Here is a 20,118-nt window from a genome sequence, read left to right on the forward strand (position 1 = left end):
CTCCTTCTTCAACGCAAAATGGAAAATCAAGGGATTACATACTCTAGGCTACTTTCTGATTCAGGGTTATGCTATGATTTCTGGGTGGAAATGATACAGTTGCTAGGGGGAAAAAGGCATATAGAAAAATGTTAAAAATGATTTATGATGCTGTCTTTCAATGATGCAGTGGGCCATAGGTCCAAGTATTTCAGGTTTTGTAAACAGTAAGGCTGATTGCTAAATGATGAAGCATCTTTTCACATCCATTACTTTCTTCATTCTTGAGGCTCTCATTCTACCATTTCCTACTTTGTTTTATTTTCAAATTCTCTTTCTTTATTGCTGTATGTTTTTATTGGCATTTAAACACCTCATTATAAAGAAAAAGGTCAACATCTCATTTCCATCTAGTTATGGCCTTAACTAATATCTTATTTTTAGTAATAGTCTCTTCTCACTGTTTTCATATGTTCTGACTTTACTTGCTTCCTTCTCCATGTATGCTTTCTTAAAATCTGTTATGAAAGTAATAAATGCATTGATGCATATTTTAAACAAATTAAGAGGATTTATAATTATAGCCCAGAGTCTCAGTTTAGCTACCCAAAATAAAATGTTCAGTGTCAATTTCAGGTCCTGGAGGCTGCCCATAGTCCAAAGCCACCTGACTGTCTCACAAGTTTTCTCAAAACATGAGAGCTTAATTCTTCAAGGCAAGTGGGAGAAATTATGTTACTTTCTATCCCTTCTTCCAGGGAAGTTCTGGACCTACTTTAAAAGAGCTCACCTTTTAGATCAGGTCAGACTCATCACTCTTTTGATTAATTCAAAATCAACCCATTAGGGACCTTAATCACATCTGTAAAATCATTCACCTTTGCTATGTTCTATTGGTTAGAAGCAAATCACAAGTTACATCCACACTTGAGAAGGGATGATACTAACATGTGTGTATCAGGGAGTACAAATCTTGGGGGCAATCTTTGAATTCTGCATACTATAAATTTTAAAGTATAATGTTTGCATTTGTGTCTGTTTATGATAGTTTTTGTACAAAGATTTTTTTAATTTAGGCAAACTCAAATTTATCAATCTTTTTATTTTTGGGGGGGTTTATGTCTCACAATCCAGGACTGCTGGCTCCCAATTGCTCACCTGCCTGCCTGCCTGTCTGATTGCTTCTAACCGCTTCTGCCTGCCAGCCTGATCACCCCCTAAACAGTCCCCTGCCAGCCTGATCGACGCCTAACTGTTCCCTTGCCAGCCCAACTGCCCTCCCCTGTCAGCCCGATTGCCCCCAACTGCTCTACCCTGCTGGCCCAATTGCCCCCAACTGCCCTCCCCTGCCAGCCCAATCACCCCCAATGGCCTAAACCAGCAGTCGGACATCCCCCAAGGGGTCCCGGATTGGAGAGGGTGCAAGCTGGTCATGACTAATTAGCATATCTGGTCATGACTGTGAGGGCATCATGACCAATTTGCATATTACCCTTTTATTAGTATAGATATTTAGGGAAACCATTCCTCAAAGAGAGCAGATACATGTATAAGGCAACAGTAATAAACAGGATTTTATTGTGGTACAGAAAACAATAGATCCATAAAAAAATTGAGATTTTACCAAGAAAATGTACTGCTCATATTTATTATATGATAAAGGTGGCATTTAAAATCAGTGTGAAAAAAAATGGTTTGCTCCATATTGTAACACAACTAGCAAGATTTCTAAGTAACAGCAATAAAAATCCAGAAATGTCAAAGAATGAATGCAAAATAATGCAAAAAGAAAAAAAAAGAAGGATCTACAGCTGTAAGATCACTTAAGAAAAACTACTGCCAGATAATATATTAGAATGGGGAAAGCTGGCTGCTGATCAATCACCTGCCTGCCTGCCTGCCTGGTGGCCCCTAATATTCCCCCCCTACTGGCCTGTTCACCCCTTACTGCCCCCCCTGCCAGCCTGGTCACCTCCAACTGCCCCCCCTCTCCCAGCTTGGTTGCCCCCAACTGCACCACCCCTGCCAGCCTGGTCACCCTTAACTTCCCCCCTGCTGGTCTGGTCTCCAACAACTGCCCCCCTCTGCCAGCCTGGTAGCCCCTAACTGCCCCCCCTGCTGGCCTGGTCACCCCCAACTGCCCCTTCCCCGCTGGCCTGGTTGCCCCTCATAGCCCTCCCCACTGGCCTGGTCGCCACATGCAGCCTGCTGTTCAGTTGTTTGGTCATCCCTCACTAATCCCCCTGCCGGCCTGGTTGCTCCACACAGCCTGCTGTTCAGTTGTTTGGTCATCCCTCACTAACTCCCCAGCTGGCCTGGTCACCCCACGCAGCCTGCTTGTTCAATCATTTGTTCGCCCTCACTAACCCCGCTGCCAGCCTGGTTGTAGGCAACCATCTTGTGAGGGCGTGAAGGTTAATTGGCATATTACCTCTTTATTATATAGATGTTATGACAAATATTTTTAAACATTGTTTGTTCATGGTGTGTTATTTTTAAAGGGTTGCTACATTCAAAGAATAAGATATTAAACTTTGCATCAGGATGTATAGAAGAGATTAGGCTATTTTTTGTTCACCTTTCATATATTTTCATATAAAATTTATGCTCCCCTTTTTTATAATTTTCCATAGAATTTCACAATCTAGGAGCTTTTCACATCTCCTTTTGCCCTAAAATACTTTAACGATACTAACATAATCTGTTCCTAGAATGTTTGATAAAATTCAGCTGAGAATTTTTCTCAACTGTAGAACAATTTGTAGAACTTCATGTTAAATATGAGTCACTAAGACTTTGTGAAAATATAGACTGATTCAGAAAGTGTAGATGGGGCTCAAGATTCTGCATTTCCTACAACCTCCAGGTCATGCTGATGTAGCTGGTCATCAGAACAGCCTTTTAGTGGCAAGATTTGGAAGTTTATTTTTCTTTCTGTACATTCATGACAACTGATATGTGCAACTTTTGAAATTTAATTTTTGGGGTTAAATTTAGAATTTGTATTTTTATAAAATATTTTGCCTTTCATATCAGGTTTTCCAATCTATAAAAATAAAGTTAAGCAAACTTTCCTCAGATAATTCTAATAAAATAGTCCCCATCTCTGAGAATTTGCAATTTGTAATTTTGTGAATTTAAGTTTTTTCTCATTTATACTAGTCTATTTGATGTTTTTAAAATAAACGCCTCTTAAGAATACTTGTGTCTATTGACTTTATTAATCTAATTGATTAATTTATGCTTTATATTTTTTGCTTTAGTTTTTCTTTGCTATTTTCTAATTCCTTGAATTAGATGTTTAATTTATTGTATATAATAAAAGTATAATGTGCTAAGTGTCTGACCAATCATTATGATGCACACTGACCCCCAGAAAGAAAATGCTCCGACCAGTAGGTTAGCTTGCTGCTGGGTTCCAGCCCATTAGGACTGGGCCAGAGGGCTGGACAAACCCTGGAGCCCTCCCATGGTCCCTCCTCGGTCTGGCTGTCCCCAGTCGGGACTGGGCAAGACAGCCCCTATTGGCCCCATCACCAGCCAGGCGGAGGGACTCCACCTGTGCACGAATTCTTGCACTGGGCCTCTAGTATAATATAATGTTAACTCATAATAATTATGTTATAACTCCTTTTTTATAATTTTACTAAGGTATATTTATACATAAAAGTCACATCTTTCTAGTGTAAAAAATCAACAATTATTAATTATACTATGTTGTACATTCATCACCTAAATCAGTTTTAAAATATTTCATAATCCCAATATAATAGTACTTTTTGATAAAAAGTGGGAGTATTTCTGTACAGATTTTCCACTACTCTCTTAGCCTAATTATGTAATTTTCATTTAATAATGTTTTAATTGTTAGTACTTTGTATTTACCCTTCAGTTTGTTTTTATTTTTTAGTGACCAAATTTTCCTTTTTATGAAAGAGAATATAGTAACACCTTCACATTATCTACTTAGGATTTTATTTAAAATTGTTTAAAAATAACAAATACAGGGGCTGAACTGTGTTATAGTTTCTGGCCTGACTTCTATTCTGGCATTATAGGCTTCTGGTTCATTACATCAAAATTGTGCATAGAAAATATAGATTTTCTTCCTGACATGTTGGAAACAATTTATTTTAGCAGACACAATAAAGAGCTGTGTTTTGCTATATGACTCCTAGGTATAATGTTGGCTATTAGGGTTTAAAAAAGAACCCCAGTAAGTCACAGGCCATAACTACATGATACTACTAACAACCAAAAGAAAGTAGTTGTGTTGAACTATAATAGGTGGAAACTGTGGACAAATACAGAAACTTTCTTTGTCTACATTTTTAAATGATAACTTCAATGTATGCTTGGGTATTACTCAACATTAAAATGAGGTTTTATCTATAAAGTTCTAAAAGGCAGAAGGTAAATGGGATACTTATTTCATTGAAACAACACAGGAAGGCTCATTTTTTTGGACATTACCTTCAACTAATTAGTTATCAAAAGTGTAGGGTAACAACCATGAAATCAGTTTCACTAGCAATTTTTTTCTTTTTAAATGTTATTGAGTCAGAGGAATATACGTTCCACAAGAGCAGTTACTTTGTGTATGTTTTATTACACAAGGAATCCCCAATGCCTGCACAACCTGGAAACTGGCATGCACTAAAAAATAAAGCAAAATGTAGCATGAATGAGTTAAGAATGACCATAAGATAGGACATTGAATAAAGAGGACAGAGGAGAGGCCATACATGTTTTTAATAATTACCTTATTTAATGAGGTGGGTATTAGATTCTTCATTTTATAAATGAGAAAATTAAAGCAGATCTAGAAAACATCTCACCTAATGTACATATATATGTATTTATATACACATATTATATGTAAATATGTATGTACATAAGCATGCATCTGCCCGTATATCTATCATTTACTTGTTACTTACCTGTCCATAGGCTTATACCATCATGTCTAAAGATAGTAGATGCTAATGGATGCAAATCTCCTTTCCTCTTATTAAGGGTCCTATATTTAACATGAATATTAAATAAAATCTTGAAGTAAACTAATAACATCTTGAAGTATATATTACTGTAAGGTCATGAGGTGATTTAAAAAGCAAAACTGACTCTCTCTCCCCCTCCCTCTCTTCCTTCTCTCTCCTTTCTCCCTTGCCCTTCCTCCCTCCCTCTCCTGCTCTCTCATATGCATAATGATAATTAATGTGTCTAGTTTTCTTATCCAATGACTCAGAAAAATATTTTTGTGTCTCAAAAATTATAGCCACTTCACTTATTCAGAACTTATATTCATTTCCATTAAAAACCTGGCATTTCTTATATTTCACACAAATTACAATGTAATATATTTTTCACATTATTTGAATCTGTGTCGAGGGATGTGTAAAGGCCAAGAGCTTAAGAGATAGATGCAGTGAATCAGAGAGCTAAGGAGACATAAAATTTAAGGTAATATATTCATTTTGATTGTGCTAACCTTTCCCCACAGACTTTGAATAAAATTACTTCTGGAATGGAATGAGTGTTCAGAGGCCTTAGGTTGTTGAGAAAATGAGGTCAGTATGTAAACGGTGGTTAAATGCATCCATAAAAATGATGACTTAAAATTTCAGGTATGCTTGGAGGACGTATTCATCAAGTCACATAGATTATATTCTAAAACATAGGCATCTTCATTTTCCATTTTGGGATTATTTGGCAAGGCATATTGAAATTTCTGTTATTATTTACAGGACTTATTTTTTATTTAAAAATATTCAACTATTTCATTACCACTTGTGCTCATTTAGAAGAGATTGACGGTCTTTTTGGCTAAATACTGGGCCAAAAAGTGGAATCAGATTTATCTTTATTTTTCCAATAATGAACATTTTACAAATTTTTCAGAAGAGAGGCAAATCCATTAGATAAAGTGTCTTGCTCAGAGTGATTACAAACTGTTTACTAACACACCACAGGACAGAGGATGTATAAATTTAAGCTTTTATGGAATACAAAGCTTTGAAGTATTTTATAGGATTAATTCATCATGGCAAATTATTTTTAGCCACTCTCATGCAGAAACATTTTCAGATCAAGTAGTGAAATCATTTCACACATCTTTGTGATGCTCCTTAAGGCTATTCCTCTATATTTAGGTCTTCTTCCGAGTTTGAAGTGGCTATGTGACTTACTTCGGCTACTGGAATGTGGATTTTCTCAATGGAATCTTTAACACCCAGTGCATGGGTCATCATATGTCACCCCTCCTGCTACAGTGACCTTTGAGAAGGTGTCGAGGTGGGGTCTGTCTGTCTGAGCCTTTAAGTGACTACAATGAGCAGAACTCCTCTGCTGACCTCCATGGTACATGGAACATACACGAGAAGTGTACTCAATGCCCAATTCTGTTGTTGTTTGTTTCTGCCATATAATTTAAGCCACTTATGAGTGACATGTTGTTATTTGGGGGAAAAAGTGTGTTGTTGTGTTTTGGGGGTTTTTTTGTATACAAATGGCATTATATGTGTTTAAAAGCATAGCAACAGTTACACATTAAAAGGATTATTAATAGATTTATGTAAAAAATAAAACTAGACATGTAAGTGATTAATCATTTTGAATTATGACTACACTCATTAAAATGCAGTCTTATAGGTGGTTGATAAAATTCCACCTGATAATAATGTACATCTAGTTCAAGACAGGGATATAGTAGGCTCTCTATTGACAAGCTCCTACTCCTTTAGCTATTAACCCATAATAGTTTATTTTAAACTATTTTAAATCAACTAGTTTATTTTAAACAATAATGTAGAACTTGACAAAATGCATTAGCCATGCAAAACTTGGATTATTGAATTCCCAGATTTTTGCATTAATAAAATCTCAGTTCTTATTTTCAAAGGGTTATAGTTTTTAATCAAAGCATAAAGCCTTAATTATCAGTGATCTAATTTCCCTAGTTTAAATAATCATACCAAATGACTTTTTGTGTATTGATTTCTCAAAACTTTTTATAAATCCTGAATCATATGTGTATATGTGCAATAAAATGCTTGAAATGTCAGTATTGATATGCGATATATGCTGTTTTCTTATGTCTACTATTTTAAACATATGCTGCTTAACACATATTCACTGAGTGCTTAATGAAGTGTCTTGTATTATGATTAAATATAGTTGTTGCTCTTCCAGATATGCTCATTTTTCTCATGACATTCTGATTTTATGGATTTATGAAAGAGGTTTCATTAACAATTTTATGTATTTTAATGTTCAAACTAGTGCCGGAGACATAGAAATGTCAAAAGTAGCAACTAAACCTGATTGGGTTTTAACTTATTTCCATATTATATGTTTTCCAAGAAATGAAAGTGGACATTTACTTCAGAAAACACCCAAAGCCTGACAAACTTCTGTCACATTTCCCCTGTCACCACTTTAATATTTATCATTTCACAGAAATCACCGTAGTAGCTTTTAACTGACTTACCGAAGCCAATCGCACTTTTTCCTAATAATTCTACATGAAAACACTGGATTAAACCTCCTGTCTCTACTCTACAAATAAAATGAAATAAGCACAACAGTACCAGGAGTTAGTACTCCCAAGACTAGCCTCACAACTTTTCAGAATTTCTATGCACAAGTACCATGGTCTGAAGCACACATCCCTATTTAACCAGAGTGGTCAGGGCTGACGTGCATCTCAGCAAGTCCTTGTCTTTCCACATGCAAGTTAAGTTCCACATAAAGCAATTTGTGCCCTCATTCAATCCGTAAATAACTTTTACCCAGTTAACCTCCCTTGGTGTTTATTATTTATGGCACAGTATTATGAATTCCTTTGATTTGTGTCCACCATGTTACTTCTGTAACTAAGTTTTAAGCTGATGAACAGTATATTTTGTATCCTTCTAAAATAGATATGACAGCCTGGCCAGCATGGCTCAGTGGTTGAGCTTTGACCTATGAACCAGGAGGTCACAGTTCGATTCCCAATCAAGGCACATGCTCTGGTTGTGGGCTTGATCCCCAGTGTGGGGAATGCAAGAGGCACCTGGACAATGATTCTCTCTCCTCATTCATGTTTCTCTCTCTCTCTCCCTCTCCTTTCCTCTTTGAAATTAATAAAACTATATTTTAAAAAAAGAAAGTCAGTAAAAAAATACTCATAGTGTTGGCATAATAGCATCATTCTTATCTAGTCCTTGACTATAATTGGAAAATATATCTCATTTTTCACCATTAAGTTTGAATTTTTTTATAGATTTCTGATAGATGTTTTTAGTAACTAAAAATTTAAATGTAAATGTGTTATTATTTCTTTGGAGTAATGAACGTATGTTAGATTACTTGAATGCTTTTTAAAAATATGTACCAATATTATCGTAAGATTTTTCACCTTTATTCAATAAGGATAATTAAACTAAACCATTTTTTATTCCAGTGATTAACCATATTATTGTAACTTACTATTACTTTAATCAGGCCTACATTTTACAGTATAATCATCAACTATTTTAAAATATAGACTGTGATTGATAGCTTAATGTCTTTCACTATGCAAAAGAAATAATTTAGATTTTAAATATTGTTTTAATCATTTTATTTTGTAGCTAATGTTTATTGTATTTTTGTATCTGTTCCTTTAAGTCGCTTTGTAAAAAACAAACCTGCCTTACATTCTCATGTAATTCTTTCAAAACTCTTAAAATAATAAAACAATGAACTAACAATATCTGGAGAGTAATTTTTGACTGACAAGCACTGTTTATCTTCAAAATTTAAAGTGTTACTGGGAACACAGTTCATAGTTGAAAATTTTAATTTAGAAATATAAAGACATATGTTACTTCTAATATCCTGATTGAAATAGAGAAATGTGATGCAATTTTTTTTAATATATTTTATTGATTTTTTTTACAGAGTGGAGGGGAGAGGGATAGAGAGAAACATCGATGAGAGAGAAACATCGATCAGCTGCTTCTTGCACGCCCCCTACTGGGGATGTGCCTGCAACCAAGGTACATGCCCTTGACCGGAATCGAACCTGGGACCCTTGAGTCCACAGGCCGATGCTCTATCCGCTGAGCTAAACCGGCTAGGGCGCAAATTTTATTATTACTTTAAAGTTACTAATTTCTTTCCATTTAAAGCTTTTAAATTTTCTTTTATTTTAAGATTTCTATTTTTTCCCAGTGTGTTCATAGGTCAGAGTTAAAAGAAAGAATGAAATAAATTTTTTTCATTAAAAATAAAATAATTTAATAGAATCTTCAATATGAGGATTACTTCCAGGGAAATTCTCCCCTAAAAAAAAAAAAAAAAAAAAAAAAAAAAAAAAAAAAAGAAAGAAAGAAAAAAGAAAAGAAACAACAACAACAACAAAACAAGGACAGCAACAATAAAAGCAACATGCATTTTTTTCTCTTCCGTTTTCTTTGTTCTTATCTTAAGGAAAACACATTAAATGGGCCTCTAAATATCTCCTTCCGATGGATTATCTGAGTTCTGGAAGATTTTTCTTATTTTTCCTTGAAAGCGACAAATGAACACACAAGAAAAACAAACAAACAAAAACTCATAGACCCAGACAACAGTCTGGAGGCTGCCAGAGGAAAGGGGGTAGTAGTAAAGGGTAAAAGGGGTCAAATATAAAGGGCACTGATAGAGAGGAACTGAATATGCATGCTCACATAGAAGCCGAGAGTACGTCTTACTGGCTTCTATGTCATATACATAGAAGTAAAACACACTCTGTACCATTTTCAAAGAAGAATAAATATGTTACAGCAATTTCAAAATCATTTCGCATTAATATTTTAAAGGTGCTTTTAACAGAAAATATGTACTATATCACTTCACACTCATTAATTCATACATATGGCAACAGTTTAATTAGATTAAGAAAAATTCCTTTACAAATCAGAGGAAGAGTGAAATATGAAATTCAAAATAAACCACACGAGAAGAAAACATAAATATTGAATTAACTCTTTTGTTTAATTTACTTCTTTAGTAGTTGCGATCTGGTTGGGGAACCTATTTTGATAGCAGCTTCTTTGATGAATACATGAAAGTTAAGAAAGTGAACTTGGACAAAGTTAGAGGCATAAGTTGGAGTTGGTGAGCAGGATAAAGCCATGCTATCATGCATTTCTTTCTAAAACTTTGGGATACTTACTTTCAATATCACTTTTTTTTAACTTTATTATTTGTTACCTTTGGGTCAAGGTTTAGTCAACCATTAAAGCAAATACCTTTAGCTCCTTGATTAAACATATTGAATCCAGTATCTTTGCTTAGAACATGTACTCATTCCAAAGCATTTTGATAACATAGCATTATATTCCTTATACTCTGATCCAACATACTTAGAATTCATTTCTATAAAATTAAGCCCCAGATGGCTGTCAATAAAACAACTCTTAGTGCACATGGCACTTCCTCATGGGGCTAAGAGGAGACCTGAAGATTATAAATTTATAAATGTTGTCCCAGTAGTTACACATAGTTGTTGCATTCTTTGTTGAACCAAGAGCTACAGTGAGAAAGTGAGGATGAAAAAATGCAAGTAGAGGAGGCTCTCTCTCTGGGTTTTAATTGCCATAGGAAACTACATTATTCTTTAGCTGTTAGTCAAGCCCACATAAATAGATACATTGTGGGCTATGAACTGGATGAGTAAGGAGTTTGGTACTAGATAGGAGCCATTCCAACACACACTGGAGGGTGCTACTATTTCAATACCACTCCTGTTAGCAAGACATTTTTAAATAAAATATATTAGGCTATATATGAGGCAAATGAATAATTGGTATAATAAAGCTTCATCAAGACCTTTAGGTTGTTATTAAATGTCAGGCTTTGATAAATCTTCAAATGCTGGTCCTCTTTCCTGTAAGTGTCTCATATCCTAAACAGGACTATATTCCTTTGAAACATGGCTGCTTAAGGGTCATTCTTCAAAACCCCTTTCCCACCTTTGGCATTTTTATGGGATGGCCTTTTAAAATAAAATATGAAAGGTCTTCAGGACAATAATGCCCTGGTATGTAGTCACTGAAATAACAATGTTGGTTAACCTGAGGCGGGAAAGATGTCCTTGGCAGAAATATGAACAATTTCCTTCAAAGCAGAAATCATGACTCATCTGTCATCCAAAAGGCATTACATAGCAGGTCATAAAATGAGCTCTGAAACCTGATCTCTAGACTGAAATCCCCCTCTGCCACTTACTTACTGTGTGACCTGGGAATTTACTAAATCTCTGTTCTTTAGTTTTCTCATCTGTAAAGTAATGGATTACACAGTAACAGCGTCACAGGATTGCTAAAGGCTTTTAATAAGTTAACTACTAGTAAATCAATTATGGTACCCAATATTTAGAAAATTGTGAGGACTATATAATTGTTAGCTCTTGATATTTTGTATTTCTTTGTCATGACTTTTAGAATTATTGTCATTTTGATCATCAAAATGTGATAATAATAAAAGCAGTAATTTATAATTCTATATCACTTAATAGTTTATCAAGAGTTATACTAAGGTTACTTGATTTGGTATTCATACTCATGATGGTAGAAATCATTGTCATTTCCATTTTGTAAGTGAGAAATCTGAGGTTCAGAGAGATATTGTGGTTTGCCAAAGATCACAAAAATAATTATTGTAGGCAGGATTTAAATTTATGTTGCCTGACTTTACATTCCTTCCTTTTTCTAATATAACTTAATTACATAATTCATGAGCTTACAAACATTTACCCACCTAATTCTAAATTCTTGCCAATTATTGAGGGTTATTATGTGTTAAGTATTCTTATATTATCTAATAATATTATATCAACTCAACAAACTTCATATTAATATCCTATACTTTTATAGAGAATAAATGTAAGCTTACAAAAATGAAAAATAATAATCAAAGTTATAGAGATAGTAAGTGCATGAACATTTTAGTTCATTCCTTAATTCATTTATTCATTTAACAAATGGCTATAATAAGACAGTAAAGCAGACATTGGTAAAGTGTGGAAAAAGAAAAAAGGACCAATTCTCTATGTATCAAAAAGTCACGGTCCAGATCAGAGACAAAAAATTAAATACATGGTTTTTAAAAATGTGTTTAAAAATAAAAGTGTATGATTTATATTGTAGAAAGCTCAATAGAATGCAAATTTAGTTTATGATGGTATTTGTAGTATGTAGAAACGTGCTTGAAATCCCAGGGCTCAGTGACTATTTCTTGAATTAAATAAATCCGTGAATTATATAATATAGCAAGTGTAAGAAAGGAAAAATACTGAGAGCTTCTATATGGCATAATGAGGACTTAAATTGATTTGGGGAAATTGGGCTTTCTTTGAAGATGTGCCAGTGAAACTGAGACTAACAGGGACAAGAAAATAGCCAGATCAAGGGTGAGGAGAGAGAGTCATCCAGCTAGCAGCGGTTCTCAACCTGTGGGTCGCGACCCCTTTAGGGGTCGAACGAGCCTTTCACAGGAGTCGCCTAAGACCATCGGAAAACACATATATAATTACCTATTGTTTTTGTGATTAATCACCACGCTTTAATTATGTTCAATTTGTAACAATGAAATTGGGGGTCATTACAACATGAGGAACTGTGTTAAAGGGTCGCGGCATTAGGAAGATTGAGAACCACTGAGCTAGAGAGAAATCATCTCCCAAGCCCCTATCAACAAGTCATGGCAATGACAATACTGAAGGCAGGTCATCCTGGATGAAACATATTGAGGGAAGGAGAGAGCTGCCAAGGTGGAGCAGGGAGGAAGGGATAGGGGTCAGAAGCTGGAGTGTCTCAAAGGCCATGATAATAATACTCAATTTTTGTCCTATATACAACAGGAAATCATTGCATGGTTTAAGCAGAACATCATCAGGTTACACCTTTACAAAGACCATTGTGATATTTATATAAAGAATAATTAGAGGTAGGCAACATTGGAAATGGAAGGTGTTATAGTAATCCAAGTAAGAGATGATGGCTGTTTGGATTATGTGCCAGTAGAGATAGAAAGTTGGATAATGATTCTAACAATAGCATTGTTTAATTGTATTAATTAAAGTTATCTGAGTACTTACTATGTGTGAGGCACTGTTTTAAGAGCTTTATATAAATTGACTAATTTAACTCACAGCAATCATATGGGAATTAAGGCATTGCAAAATAAGCTTTTTACTCTTATTAGTAGAGAATCTTGATTTGGAACCCAGGCTATCTTATTTATGATCCATGATCACTGCAATCTATTTACCCTGGATACATTAGAAATAATATTTGGAAATATCGAAAGAGTTCGTGATAAATTAGATAACACAGATATTAAGCAAAACTGAGGTCTTTGGTTTGACTAGCTGGCTGATATTAGTTGGATATATGTGTCTGAAACCCAAGAGAAATTCCTGGACTTGCATTATTATTTGAGGGACTATATTTCAGTTTTAAAACAATATATGTAACTTGAGATATAGGTGAGTCTGCACAATGTGAGAGTGTGATGGAAAAGGAAAGAACTGATCTTTGAGGGATCCTCAAATATTTAAATTGGGTAGGACCAGCGTAAAAGCAAGCCTAAAAAGTGTTTGCTAAAGACTTAGCAGAAAAGCCAGGAAAGCATTGCATCATAACCTCCGGGAGTGTTTTGAGAAAGAGGGGATGGTCAACTGGATTGAATGCAGTGGAGAGACCATACAGGTGAGTATGAGAAACTTCTACTGGATTTAGCAACGTGGAGGCATTGGTGTCATGGGGACACAAGTCAGACCACAAAGACTGATGAGAGTTTGGGTGGTGAACAAGTAGAGAAAGACGACTATTAATGAGAGAAAGTGATAGGCATGAAAGAAAGAAGGTTAATACAATATCTATGTATATTTTAATATTATGCATGAGCACACTTACATGCTGGTGTAAAAAGGAAAATATGGAAGATAGAAGAAAGAGTGGAGAGAACAAGTGGCAAACATTCAGATTCAGAAAGTATAACACAGAAACAAACAACAACAAAAGGGATAGACTTAGGCTTAGAAGCGATAGATAGATCCATTGCCACCTGCCACCAAGGACCAGCTTCCGGACTCCCTTTCTTGGCTGCACTCTAGGGGCCAAGTACAAGACTGAGCCTGAACAGATGAACAAAGAAAGGGGTGTGCTCTCAGTCTTGAAATCTCTCTGTGCTGGCCCTTTCTTCTGTTTACATTAAATAATAATTTGATTGCATAAACTAAGATGCCTGGGTTTTTAAAGTTTTGATCATGGCAACCTGTAAATTGGAAAAATAATTGATTCCTATGTTCTGTTGGGAAGGAATAAATCAAGCAACAAGATTTGACTTTTGTCTATTTAGATATGAGTCCTTGAGACCAACGCTAGTAAAAGAATCCCTTAATGGCTACAGAAATATATACAGAAATACATCCATGTGTTATATATTCAATTATACATTGAATACTTATTCACTCTACAGATATTAATGAAGGGATTATTACCTGCTAGCCTCTGCTTTGAACAGAAGTGGTGATGAACATAAATAAAATCCCTGCCTTCATGGTGGTATGTTCTAGAGAGAGAGCAAGGCATTGATCAAATATACACATAATATTCAACATAAATATACTACAATAACATTGAACATATACATAATATAATACCAAGTCTAATAAGCACTATAAATCTTAAAGGTATAAAATTTAAAAGCACATAACAGTTTGAGAAGAAATACAGATAGTTTCAAAAAATATGTTCTATGATATAAATATGAAGTGGTAGTTTTAAGTAAAAAGAGAACTATATGTACCTATAATTTGAAACCATTAAGAATAATGCCTGGTGACACATAGTGAACACAATAAATATCACTTATTATTAATAGACAGACCTATACCACAGGCTAGCCTGCAGTGAACAATCAATAGAGGAAAAAAATAAAGTGACCCTTAAACTTAATCAGGAAGAATGAAGAATGAAGAGACTCTAAACAGATGAAGAAGAGGTAGGGGCCTCCTATGCTGAGGCAGAAGCATGACAAGACAATAAAATATGGCAGTGGGTGATTGGTTTGGAAACCTGCAGTTATTGTTTTGACTGAAGTATATAGCTTGTGGCCATAAGAAAAACAGTGCTGTTCAGCCACTGTTGCTCAGTGTCTGAACATCGACCCATGAACCAAGAGGTCACTGGTTAAATTCCCTATGGGGGCACATGCCCTGGTTGCAGGCTCAATCCCCAGTAGTGTGTGTGCAGGAGGCAGATAATCGAATATGTTTTTCTCTCATTGATGTTTCTATCTCTATCACTCTCCCTTCTTCTCTCTCTCTAAAAATTGATAAAAAAACATATTTTAACAAAGAAGAGAAGTGTACTGGGAGAACTGGAACACGACTCAAAATATCTTCTTGTTCAGGTCAGCGTTATCAGGATAATGTCGAGGTGGGTGAGAACACAGTGTCTCCTGAACCCCCCATCTTCCCTATTAGACTGTGCGTTCTAGAAGTTAATATTGGGTTCCAGACATTGTGCTAAAGATTAGAGTGAAGAAATTAGATTTTAAACCTACTCTCAATGAGTTAATAACAATGGCAACGAACCTTTTTTGAGTAATTTCTTTTATACATGTACTGTTTTAAGTGATCCCCTTGAATTAATCCAGTTAATCCTCAAAACAACTCTAGAACCTAAGTAGAATTTTCATCTCCCTCTTACACATGAGGAAACTGGGGCACAATGAGGTAAATATTGTTCACCATTGTATTTCTAATATTAGGCACAGAGTTTTTTAATTAATATTTTGAATGAATAAATTAACAATGGCCTGATGAATCATGCTAAAATCCAACTTTGCTAGGGCCAGGATAGCACATTCAGAATCAGGTCACTGTCTCACTCATCACTTTGTAAGACATTTATAGGACAATATTTCTTAAACTTCCTGAGGCATGATAATCCCCAAAATTATAATTACTAAGAATTATAATTGTCTAGATCTGGAGATAATTTCATTACTTTGCATTTGTAATAGGTACCCCAAGCATTTCATTTTAAGGTGATACCTGTACAAATTTTACAAAAATGAATATTACTGCTCACTATGATTTGATAATAATTACAGCTAGATATAAAACTACTGGGTAATGGTTATGGCTCAGTCTTTCAAAGGAAGGAGAAGGGCAATGGTGACTTCAGTGACAATGTAAGGAAATCTTCAGCTGCAATGAAATCTAGCCACCCATCCGTATTGCAAGGCTTCTCAACCTTGGTACTGTTGAAAGTTTGAACCTTATAATACTTTGCTGTGTGACCGCTTGCTTTTGAATTTGTGATTGTGCAGCAGCAACTCTGGACTCTACCCTCTAGGTGCCAGTAGATTAGCCCACCTCCCAAGCTGTGACAACTGAACATATCTTTGACAACGGGAAATGTTGTCAAATTACCTGTCTTTGGAATCCACTACCACAATGGAAGAGAGAATTTTCTCCAGTTCCGTATTTATAAGCAACCATTGGCTTCTAATCTAGAATCGTGTAAGACACCTGATGTTTCCCGGTGACTGTTCCCTCTATGGGAGGCTATGGTTTGTTTGTTGAGTAAATGTACCTTCTTAGCTTTCTTCAGGACTCATAATATATGTCACCCTTCTCCCTCCACCCCCACACAGCTGGCTTATTACATTGAATGAGACAGACTGTCAGGGTCAAGACGCCTGACTAAGACCCCAAATCATCATTCCTTCTTCAGGTTCTTGAGGGCTCAGGTTCCTTTCACACCGTTTACAGGGAACTGTAACTAACTGTGACAGCGGAATGAGATCAGCTTCCCAGGAGACATATATTGTAAAAAAGAAAAGAAAAATCAAAGATGAGACATAGAAATAAAGAGTCAGGGAAAAGTGCTTGAAAGAAAGGGATGAAATAAACCTTAAAAAGTTCAGCACAAAATTGGCCAAAAACTAGATTTTGAAAAATACTGGAAATTTCCCACCTTGAAAATTACTCTAGTTCTTTATCATTTATAAGAATAAGCAGGCAACATGTACCTACCCAAGGGGGTATAGCCTTCACTTTTCCTCTCCATTGACGTCTCTTAACTGTTCTCAGTATCTTTCAGTTACATATAAAAACAATCAGGGTAAAATCTTAGTACATATTTTTGATGGAGGAACCATTATTACTATTGTATAACACTATGCAATATCATATTCCCATTAATATATGCAAAAATCTTATCAAAACACAAAAAATAACGAAATAAGTATTTGTTATTCACTACATACTTCTAGTGAATTAATTCCTAGTTCACTAGGCTAATCAGATCAATGAATTAGTGTGTGCATCCAATACAACAGTTGCACTAGCTATCCAAAGCACATTCTTAATGGAAGCTGGAAAAATAGAAAGACAATACAAATTTATATTGGCACCGCCTTTAACTAATTCATTCACCTCAAAATCAATAAAGGAACTTTATTGTTATATAGATTATTTAGTATTAGCTGCCTTGACTAACGTGCTTTGTGGAAGAGAAGAATGCTGCCTAATTAACGTTTAGAAGAATCACAAGGGGGGTCAATACCTATTTTCAGAGGAGAATGAAAAGATGGAGAATCAATCACAGAGAGGGAGGAAAAGCCCAGCATTGCACCATCTGTTATCCTGGGCAAGAAAATAATCTGTAACGTTGCTACCGCCAAACCCAGGGAAGTGATTTCAGAAGGTTGGGTAGACGCTGTTACTTCTGCCTTGAACTGTTTGCGGGGAGACAAATGCTCGTGGGTAACTATGTGGTAAATTGTAGTTCACCCCTGAATCTGGCCAGTTCCACGTGGTGATTAACGAGACCATCAAAGACGCAGCTCCGAGCGTCCTGGGTGGGAAGCAGGGATTTAGGAAGGCATAAAAGCAGAAACGGCTGGGCAGCGAGCCTGCTTCCACCACCATCACTGTCTTCGCCTGTACAGTTGTTCAAGCTGCCAGAGGCTTTCTGGTTGCCCTGGCAACTGTTGAGCTCTGCTGCAAACTCAAAGCAGAGCCTCTGAAGTTGGGTACCAAACACTGGAGCTCAACAAATGCAAAGGCAACTGGGGAGGGCGAGGAGAACAACATTACCCGTGTACCAGGTCTGTAACTCCTAGGGCTCAGAGGACCTTTTCCAAACCGGATTTTTGTTTACGTTTTTTTAATAAAATGAGATAGTTCGTGCCTGGCATTATTCATTAGTACCATCTCCTGGTGCCCGAGGAGAGGAGAATGCAAATCATCTCACTCGTAAAGAGGAGAGAAAGGAGTTAGGAAACGCGGTAGCCAGGAATGCACGGAGCACGCCCATTCATTCATTCATTCGGGATTTTAGGGACTCCTTGGTGCCGGGCATTGTGCCAGGTGCTGGGGCTGCTTCGAGAAATGAGACGCCCTCCTACACTCCAAATGAAGGATAATTAACAAAAATTAGCAGAACCTGCGCGAGCCCGGGGAAAACCAATTAGGGGGCTGCAATCTTCCCACGGGTCTCGGAAGGCAGATTCCGAATCCAGACGCGGGAGCGGAAGGAGGCGGCGGCGCCCGAAGAGTCAGGCCCGGAGCGAGCAGGGCGCCTCCTTTCCTCGGGAGGAAAGCTGTCCTGGCCACTCCGACGCTCCCTGGGGCTGCGAGGGAGAGAAGAGGTTTGTTTTTCTTTGAGAAAGACGGAGCCCTTTTCCCCACTGGGCTCGATTTCTAGTAGGGAGAGGCCCGCCTCTCGGGGTCGTTGATTGGCCCAAACGGTTTGCAGATAATTTATGCCAGCATCCTCTCGGTCCGATTGGCTCCCGGCTCCATTCCGCTGGGAGTCGCATCCTACCTGGTCGGGAGGTGTATCGCCTTCCCACACTTTCCCTTCTGGTGCTCCTTCCCCGGGCGGCAGCTTAGGTGGGAGGAAAAGTCCTGGCGTGAAGAATTCAGCGGAAAAGAAAAAGCGATTCTGATGGGTTCTTGGAAAGCTTTTCTCTCCTCCCCTCTTCTGCTGTGGAGTCAAAGTAGAGGCGTGAGGCTGATGTTCTTGTTGCTGACCCTGCATTTGGGAAGCTGGTGAGTAAATGCAAGGACTGAGAACTATTCTTCCGTGCCTACCCCCTTCCCGCTGGCTTTTTCTTTTCTTCCCCCCAACCATTCTAAGTCATTTGCATTTCCTCAGGTACCTGTGCAATATTTCCCCATCCTTTTCTTTTCTGAGGAGGTCTCCCCATTTTCAGACAGAAGGAAATGAACCTCTGTGTGGACCATGGAGGTTACTCCAGCTGTTTTCGTTTGGAAACGTGGTCAAAACTAGTCAAGACTCAGTTACTGGGAGTGGGAAGGGGGAGTGGGGGCGTGGGTAGAAATGGGTTTCCTACTAAATTTAGTGAATAAATGACACTGATGAACTTTCTAATGATTCCGCATTTTATAGGAATGGTTACTTTAGAAACTAACAAGTTTCATAGCCTGGTATGTATGATGCTTTTCTACATACAAATGTTTTGGTTTTCCTTACCCCTCCCCCTTTTTTGCTATGCTGGCGGGTGGGAGGGTTTTACATCAAAGTAAATTATAAATATGGCTAAAATCTACAAGGTTCTTGTGTTATATTTATCTTAGAAATAAATATGTTTTATTAAGTCAGATTTCAAAGATTTTTATTTTAATTGGCTGTCTACATGAGAATAAAAATTGTATGGTGATAGAAATGATGTTCTGGGTGTGTGTGTGTGTGTGTGTGTTGTGAGAAAGACAGAGAGCGACTGAGAATATCAACCCCAAGCCTCCAGTTTAACAGGTCTGCTTGGGTTGTGATACCTTTCAATAAAACTTTTAAATCATTCCAAAAAAATATCAAACTGCTCAGGTATTGTATCTAGCTATAGGAGTAGTTGATGAACCAAGTTAAAATATATAGATTAGGGCACAGATGCTATAAAGATCTTAGACATACTGAGTAGTCCAAGTATGAGTATATTGTGTGACTTTGTTTTATATAAATCTACATTTAAAATTATATTATTGTATGATGTGATCCTCAAAAGTAAAACACAATTGCTATGCAGATGAAAACATGCCTTTATAACTACTTGCATCATTGCTAAAATGAATTATTATTATGACTA

The 20,118-nt window shown here is 36.6% G+C and overlaps 1 protein-coding gene across 1 annotated transcript in view; it reads left to right on the top strand.

The window, feature by feature from the left end:
• Positions 1-18,830: 18,830 nt before the first annotated feature.
• The window catches only part of GABRG1 (gamma-aminobutyric acid type A receptor subunit gamma1), a 52,388-nt gene continuing 51,100 nt past the window's right edge, over positions 18,831-20,118 (top strand). Inside the window, exon 1 of the mRNA XM_059671998.1 lies at positions 18,831-19,063. Within this exon, the coding sequence (XP_059527981.1) occupies positions 18,960-19,063 (104 nt within the window). The 5' untranslated portion in view covers positions 18,831-18,959. The remainder of the gene's footprint in view (positions 19,064-20,118) is intronic.

This window comes from Myotis daubentonii, chromosome 1 (genome assembly GCF_963259705.1).
Source record: "Myotis daubentonii chromosome 1, mMyoDau2.1, whole genome shotgun sequence".
NCBI lineage: Eukaryota > Metazoa > Chordata > Mammalia > Chiroptera > Vespertilionidae > Myotis > Myotis daubentonii.